Here is an 8,218-nt window from a genome sequence, read left to right on the forward strand (position 1 = left end):
TTTGTGTAAAAATTCAACAACCAACATTAAAAAAAAAAAAAAGGAAGCCCAATGCATACATACGATCATTCAAAAGGTGAAACAAAGAAAGACACTCATCCCCGACTCCAATACAAAACCAAGTGCCCCAGTTTAGAACAGAATTTTTAAAATATCAGTTGTTTTTATTTTCATTATGCTTTTTTGCAAATGACATTCTATTTCATTACGCTTTTTTGCAAATGACATTCTAAACACAAAGACAACAAAACTTTGGTAGTTAAGATTTAAAAGGTCCATTTCCATGTACAGTTTCGATGTTGAACATTTAAAACCCCAAGACTTTGAAGCCTATGTCATAACAATTCTATACCCACTACAGAGCCTTAAACGATCTGGGCTCTTTAAACACTTGATGGCTCATGGGGCCATGAAGCGTAATCATTTACCTCAAAAGCTATTTGTTCATCTGCCTTGAGGACTCAAACATATTACATCTTGCAAACTTATCTAATATATTCTTGTGGGAAAACGTCATTGAAAATATGTTCTACTGCTTTAGAAAATCAACACCAGAAAAGCCCTGTGCTTTATATAAGTTCCTTTTAGGAACAGGCCAACAATCTAGCTGACGGCAATTTAGTCCGAATGGCAATATACCATAAACAACCACAGGTCCAGAAAACAGTAAACCCACAAAGCTATCTTGGTGATAAGATATACTTCGAGTGGGTTTCAAGCATTTTCAACTTATCACATTCCTTCTCACGCACCCCTATTCCCCAAAGACAGTCTCTAACGTGAGTTAATTACAAACTCTTTTGGAAAACATGCTACAGTATTCTCAGGGCTAAGGAAACATAAAATCATTATCTTGGAAACAAATAATAAAGTTATCATTTACAAATCCTGTTTTTCTTTTTTTCTAGGTTCAATTAAGCAAGAGTTGACAAACACTGAAAACAATTTGAGTTTGATTCCAAAATAACTAACACATGGAAGAGAAGTGGGTAGAAGTTATGTTAGGATTTGTCTAGCCGACTCTATCACTAAGACAAAAAGGCTCTATTCAGAGCAAACAGTTTGAATGAGCCACATTCATCCACCAAATGAAAAGGACAAATTAAACTTCCATAATTAATAATTTAACTGACAAGAGATAGCATCTTTCAGAGGCCATTAACACTTTACATTCGGAGAGTATTCTTAGCAGGTCACCATCGATTTAAAACAACGATCAAGCCAATTCTTTGGTTCGGCCCCAACTCTCTTACAGAGGAGAAAACACAACTTTCAAACTAGCTAATGTGCAAACATGTAATAAACGCCTATACAGATAGCCCTTTTAAGAGGTGGGAGAGGACAGAGATCTCTCAAAACAAATATCATGGGAACAGTACTAATGAAGATTACTTTCACAGAGAAAACTGCCAGAGGGAAATTCAATATTTTAATTTACATTATCCGATTATCTTAGTTGGGACAATGAACCTGATCATATGTAAAAGCAAGTTAACATTCTTAATATCGACTAGAAGGACAACTCACATTTAACAGACTTTCATCCCTCTCCCCAGCTTTTTTTTTTTTTCTCTCCCAAATCCTAGGAGCTCAAATAATTGGCCACTGTGGAGTTTCTCAAGAATCTCTCAGCTCGTAACATTTAACATCCTAGAAAAAGAATCTAGCACCGTAGGGGAAAGATAGTTGCCAGGGAAATGGATCATAAAGCTCAGAATGGCCTGAAAACTGCACAGGATAGAGCGAAGTGCCAGAAAGAATATGAATGTTTCTCTCAGGGTGTGTACAATAGGAAACATTTTATACCTACTCTTACCAAGGATAGCAGTCCCTTTTTCACTCGATTAATTGTAGCCTAGATTCACTATCACATTTCTTGCCTGACAAGAAACAACTGTATATATTCCAAGTCTGAAATTGACACAGACCTTTCAGACCCACTCCTGACAACCTTCTAGGTCGTCTTTTCAAACACTCCTGAAATACAAGCAGATCCCATTGCCTTCAGAGTGACCCAGCTGATAAGAGAAACTTTCCTATCAAGACTAACGAGCCCAAGAAAAATTAGGCGTATTTTCCCTTCCTCAGGAATCCCAGCTCTTGACTTCTCCCAATAAACTCTCTACTCTAGTTTGCCGACGTGTAAAACAACCAGAATCACATTAATTATTAAATTATAGACTGCATATCAGACAAATCACCGTGATTACCTAAAAATTACCTCTAATTTCTGCAACACAGTACACCTGGCTATTTTCATGCTTTGTAATTATCTCCCCCCACCCTTTTTTTTTCTCCCCTCCTTCCACTCTCCTATCCTAAGAAAGCAATTTTTGCAAAGGGTAAGTCAGAGAAGCGAGCAATTTGGTAAGAAGGGATATTTAAATGGGCCACGAGAGCTCCAGCAGCCCCGAATTTCAAATGACACGAGCGTGCACGCGCGCACCCCACCCTGGGACGCCGCGCCACGCTCTCCTGTCCTCGCGGGCCGGACCCCAAGCCCAGACCCCGGGAACCCGCGTCCGGCTCACCGGTCCACGCTCTCCGCCCCACCCCGGGCACCGCGCCCCGCTCGCTGGTCCCCGCCGCTCCTCCAGACACGCTCCCACCACCCCGCGTCCAGCGCCAGCTCCGAACCACAGGGCGCGGCCGAACCGGAGCCACCCCCCGCGTCCCCGGGGCTCAGAAGCGCCACAGCCCGCCCTCTCCCTCCGCGGGGCTCCGGGCCGGTGACCCGGGGGCGGCCAGGCGGCCAAACTCACATTCGGTCGGGAACTAGCAGGCGGCCCTCAACCATCATGTCCGGGAGGAAATCCAGCTTGAAGGCAGAAGTCATGTTCGCGGCGCGCGCTCTGCGCTCGGGTGCGGGGGGCGGCGGTGCGCGCGGCCGAGTGGTGGCGGGCGGCGCAGACGGGCAGGGACAGGTGCGCGCGGCCTCCCCGCGGCGGCCGCCCGAGCCGGCACTTGTCACATTCTCTCTCCGCGGCTCTCCGCCAATCCCCGCCGACAGCCAGCGCCCGGGCCGCGGGCTGCCCAGCGCCAGGTGCGGCGACCGGGGGCGGAGCTCTGTGCCCGCCGCGCCGTCGCTTAACCCCTGCGGGCCCGCACGCCCGGCCCCCGGGGGGAGGAGGAGGCGGAGGGACCGCCCCCTGGACAAATCGCCCCCCACCCCCACCCGGCCTAGGTTTCCCGGCAGCCAGACACGCACACTCGTCCCCAGCGCTGACTCTGTCTGGTCCCCTATTTCCAGGAGCCTGGCACGAGGCCCGACTCACCCACCGCTTGTCGTGGGTTTAGTACCACCGTATTGCCCAAGGCCGGTGCACTCCACGAGCGCACCCAAACTCCCCAACTGAAGCCACGAGAGACGAATCATCACGGGGCGTCGTTTAAATGCTCCTCGGTGGGCTGTGCTCGCCAGTGTATGAACTCAACTGAAATAGCATTCGTGGTTGAGCCAAAGTAAATATCAGATAAACGGCCCAAGTGACATTTGCGGACTTTTCCGTGCTTTACAAGGAGAAAGATTCATCAGTCTCTGCACGATTATATTTCCTTTTGTATCATCTTGAAAACATTAAGAAGTACACGGGACTAAAATGGTGATAAATCACGTTTTCTTTTAAAACGATACATCACAAGTTGGTCATCTCGAAGTATTTAAATACAATGATTAAAAACCAACAGTGTGGCTTCATGAAAAGAGTGTTAGGTCTGTAATGGCCATGAAGCTTAAATACTCATTTAAGATCTGTGACCAATTTACTAATAGGAATTGAGAAATAGGGCAGAATTCTCACAAAGAAGGGAGTTTAATTTTCCCAAGTGACTTGTGAAAATTCTTAAAAGTATTTTTATATGGTGATGTTCTAATCTGGCGCTCTCATCGTTGTTTTGTTGCTCAGTTATTTAGATGAAACTGAAATTTTCACAATGTCACCAGTCTGTAAAACTTCTTTGTGGCCTATTTCACATTCTAAAGCAACCTCATAAATTGCAAACCAGAAGTCTTATAGTTTGCCTCTTTTATTAACCATCACTTTAAATTTTATTTTGAAATGACATCACACTTGGGGGTGTATTCACAGTAGTCAGAGGGTTAAACAACTAAGTCACGTGGAGTTAATTGTATCACGTGGTGTTAAACGTATCAGACAACATGGAGAAAAAATTGTTTTCATCTTTTCTCACCAGTTTCTTGTGTTATATAATGAGAAGTGATCATCTTTAGAGATTATGAAGAAAAATGGATACTTATATACCAATATTAAATCCACATATCAACTGTAGATCCAGACTTGCTGCATTGAGCAATTTGGAATAACAGGCCTGGTGTATTCAATTAAGTCCATACTTAATTGACTTGATTTCCTTCTTCAGCTGAACAACATATCTGGCTTTTGACCAAGATGGTTCTAATTCCAAGACATAGGGCTAGGACTAACCTTCAGTTGAAAATATTGCTTTTCTGAGGAATCAGGGCTAGGTTCATAAAGAACTGAAAAACAGATGGGGTAAAATCAATTCTTATACCCCAAATGCCCCAACTCTTCCTAATAATACTAAGCTACATTTTTTCCCGACCCTAGCTTCTGCAGGCTGCCTTTGAATTATAAGAATTTTGTTGGTCTTTCAATAACCTTAATAAAGTAATTAGCCAGATAAATGAGACAAACCTTGACAGTTCCTGATTTTCTAGACATTATTTACATAACTCCCAAATGTATATAAGCAGCTGACTCTATAATAAAACTATTTGAAGAACGAACTAACAGAACCGACATCCAGAACAGAAGCAAAACACAACTGCGTTAATCAAAAAGGAAAATATTTTCAAATTCGCTATGGAATGAAGCTCCATGTACATCTACATTCTATAAGGTAGAAAAAGCATCATTAACACATAGACTTCTGAAATATTTATTCTCTCTTTAATTGCATGTGAATTATTTGGGAGACACTGTAGGGAAGGCCTCTTACTGACTTAAGCCTTCTCAGCAGTTTGTTAAATTCTAGGCTCAAATCCCTTGAGGCAATAGTGGATTCAAAGCAGCTTTTAATCATACTATAAGGAGGGTGAAGAAGTATGTAAGTAGGTCATAGAGAAAGAATTACTAGTGCATAGGTTACTGCCTTATTTAACAACTACAGTGAGTCCCAGAGTTTTCAAAGCACATTTGCTTTTGCCATTTAAAGTTAGAAGCAAAACCAGGGTCAGATATAAAAGAAAACTCTAACATGAAATACAGTGACGAGGGGAACCAAGGAAAGCTTCTGGATGTAGCTGAGCTGAAATAGTTTGGCTGCCAAATACATAAATAATAGAGTGATTGCATAGGCACTTAATTTAGGTGCCAGAGAGAAACAAAATATACAAACACACACACACACACCCTATAGGGTTTTGTTTCCACGATCACAGCACCTACACAAGAGCTGTTTTTAAAAATACAAATTTTAAAAGCTCTTGCGCTTAAAAACAAAAACACCCAACCAAATACCACCTGATGAAAAGCTTCAATCTCTCATCTGACTGCTTTGCCAGAAGGAAAAAAAAATCTCAAACAACTCGACGGGGCCCCCTTTTTTAATTTTCACGCCGTAACGAGCCATCAGGTATCATGTTTTGGCAGTTGGAATTATTTTGCAGACAGCTCGTCTGGGCCGCTGCTAAACACGTGGGGTTCAGTGAAGCTATTTTATGGCCAAGGATCTTATCAACAGCAGTGAAAGGGGGTGAGGCCATGAGCGGGCCCCCCTCCTAGACCTGACTTGGTAGGTGACACCTCCGTGTGCTGACATCCCTAGGGACGGGGCTGTTGGGAACAATGCAGTTTCCTCACCATTTTAGCTTCACTGTAGAAAAACCTTAAGCTCTTCCCGAAGCCCATCCCCCTACCATCCCTAATTGTCTATTTTTTTTTCTTTTTAATCAACTTGCTATTCATTTCCCAAACAAAAGGCAATTCAAGGATTGGAAGCACTTCAAGGGAAAGTTTCTGAATGACCTCATTTTATATGAGGCCTTCCAAGGCAATTGGGTGCACTGTGCTGTTTCAGCACACCGCCCCCTCCCCATGCCTCATCTCAAACTGAGGTTTCTCCGGTGGTCATTGTTTGAGCACTGAATTATCACTGGCATTTAAAAAAAAAAAAAACCAAAAACCTCTCCATAGAAACAGAATGCTAATAAATGTGTTTGTAAATGGAGTCACACTGCTCGAATGGAAGGTATCGACTCCTATCACCCATCTTCATCAATGAACCAGGATAGAGCCCCCTGACTATAGATCTTTCAACATTTTTGCACAAAGTTTATACCATAACTTAGAGACTGGAGTCTGATAGATAGTGATGCACGTTTATAACCCAACAGTTAATTTCCTTCTCCTGCAGACAGCCCTGTATATTTTGTGACAAATTTCCATTTTTTAATTATTCCTATGCATAACGTCACGGGTTGCAATCTCCTTAAAAGCAGTAGACAGTCGGCCATGCAACTACAGATGTACCAATACTGTTCCATCTCCTCAAACAGCCACCTTCACAAAAGGGTTTTTCTCCCCTCACTCCTGGCTCTTTATTAAAAACTAGAATCCAAAACATCTTTCCCCATCACATTTTTAAATTCAAATTTTATTAAATAGCTGTTCCTTTTTTTTCTTTTTAAAGCCAAGTGTACTGAGAGCTGTTTGGAGCAAGAAAGACAGGCCCTAGAAGGGCGGGGGGGGGTTCCCATCACTGGGCGTTTTCCAGCCAATAAGTTTGAAATCCACGTGAATTTGAAGTACCTGGGAAAGTATCTGACTTTGCGGTCATGTGTTTGTTCTTGGCTTACCCCAGTTTCATCAGCAACTTGTAAAAATAAACAAGTGTCTTTATGCGCTTAAAAAATCCCCAAATAGATCCCTAAGTGATACATTATAAATCTATATTTTCTTAGCTCCATAAAGGTATCCCTTAAAAAATACTTATATCACCAATCAAGTTTAAAATGATCTTATTCCCCCCCCCCATTTTGAAAGCTTCTGGAATGGCGACTTTATCACATTCCTAAAACGACTTCAGTAAAATCACACGCCAATAAAGATGACATCGTTATTAAACTCTGATTTTACATTTGTACGGGAATTTTAAGCCGTCGCTCTCCCTTGAGAACAGCTGCTACTGGCTTTTTGCAATCTTGTGTTTTTCTGCATCTGTTTTCAATAGAGCCAAAAGACATAATGGTGAATCTCTCTCCCTTCTGAAGAGACCCTCCAACGGAAGATGGGTTCTTTGTATACATACCTTCGTGCTCGGAAATGAGATGCCCCTTTAGGGTTTCCAGAAGTTTCCATTCCAAGGGGATGAAATGCTAATACTATGGACCTGTCAGACCCTGAGCCCAACCAGCCTATCACTTCCCTCTCGGACTTGCCTTTCCCTTTTCCTCCTTTCTCCATTATTCCCCCCGCTGCCTTATTTCCCTCCCCCTTCAGCTTTCTCTTTCTTTCTCCCTCTTTCTCTCTCAGACGGAAGCCAGACAATGCCAGACGGTCTCCTCCACAGCTGTGGGTCTGAGGAGGCAGGTGACCACAAAAGTGAAAAGTCTTGGTGGCTCATCTGTCAGGGAAATCAAGTTTGCCTCGACCAAGGCTGAGTTCTCAACTCGGAACAGCTGTCTCTGGGGTGCTTCCTTTCCAGACATCATCACAGGGTTGGGGGGAGGATGGAAGATCACGTCCCATGAAGTGAGTAAATATATGAAAATTGGGAAAGAGAAGATTGGAGAAAGGGCGGGGAGGAGAAAAAGGCTGGCCTGGTGATATGTACACAAAGGCACTCAGAAAAAACAACCTCTGAAGGAATGTCCCAGCAGCCGCTTGAAGATGCTGAGATTTTTCAAACTGTATCAGGTAGCTTTATCTGGTGCCAGCCTGGCGGTGGGAACAAAATTTATACCTATCAGAGTGGGGTTTTGAGTTCCCTGGCAATCTGCCCTTGAACTCCCACCACCCCCAAGAAATGTTTTCCCCGAATGGTCAGAAGTTCTCATCTTACTGTCACATGCTGTAAATTTCAAAAAGAGAAACTACTGTTTGATGAAACACAGCAGCTGAGTGGGGACAGCTGGGTGGATATAGCAGTAGGCATAACATTAGGTCTAGAGAGAAAGCAGCAACAGGTGGAGGCAGAAAGGAAGTTTTAAGACTTAGTGGGTGGGGGGTGGGGGAGG

General features: G+C 43.3%; 1 protein-coding gene across 1 annotated transcript in view; it reads right to left on the minus strand.

The window, feature by feature from the left end:
- The window catches only part of CELF2 (CUGBP Elav-like family member 2), a 301,941-nt gene extending 298,969 nt beyond the window's left edge, over positions 1-2,972 (minus strand). The window contains 1 exon segment of the mRNA XM_024734179.1: positions 2,763-2,972. Coding sequence (XP_024589947.1) covers positions 2,763-2,836 — 74 coding nt within the window. The 5' untranslated portion in view covers positions 2,837-2,972.
- Positions 2,973-8,218: the final 5,246 nt, after the last annotated feature.

Source organism: Neophocaena asiaeorientalis, unplaced genomic scaffold (assembly GCF_003031525.2).
Source record: "Neophocaena asiaeorientalis asiaeorientalis breed wild unplaced genomic scaffold, Neophocaena_asiaeorientalis_V1.1 scaffold120, whole genome shotgun sequence".
In the NCBI taxonomy this organism is placed as follows: domain Eukaryota; kingdom Metazoa; phylum Chordata; class Mammalia; order Artiodactyla; family Phocoenidae; genus Neophocaena; species Neophocaena asiaeorientalis.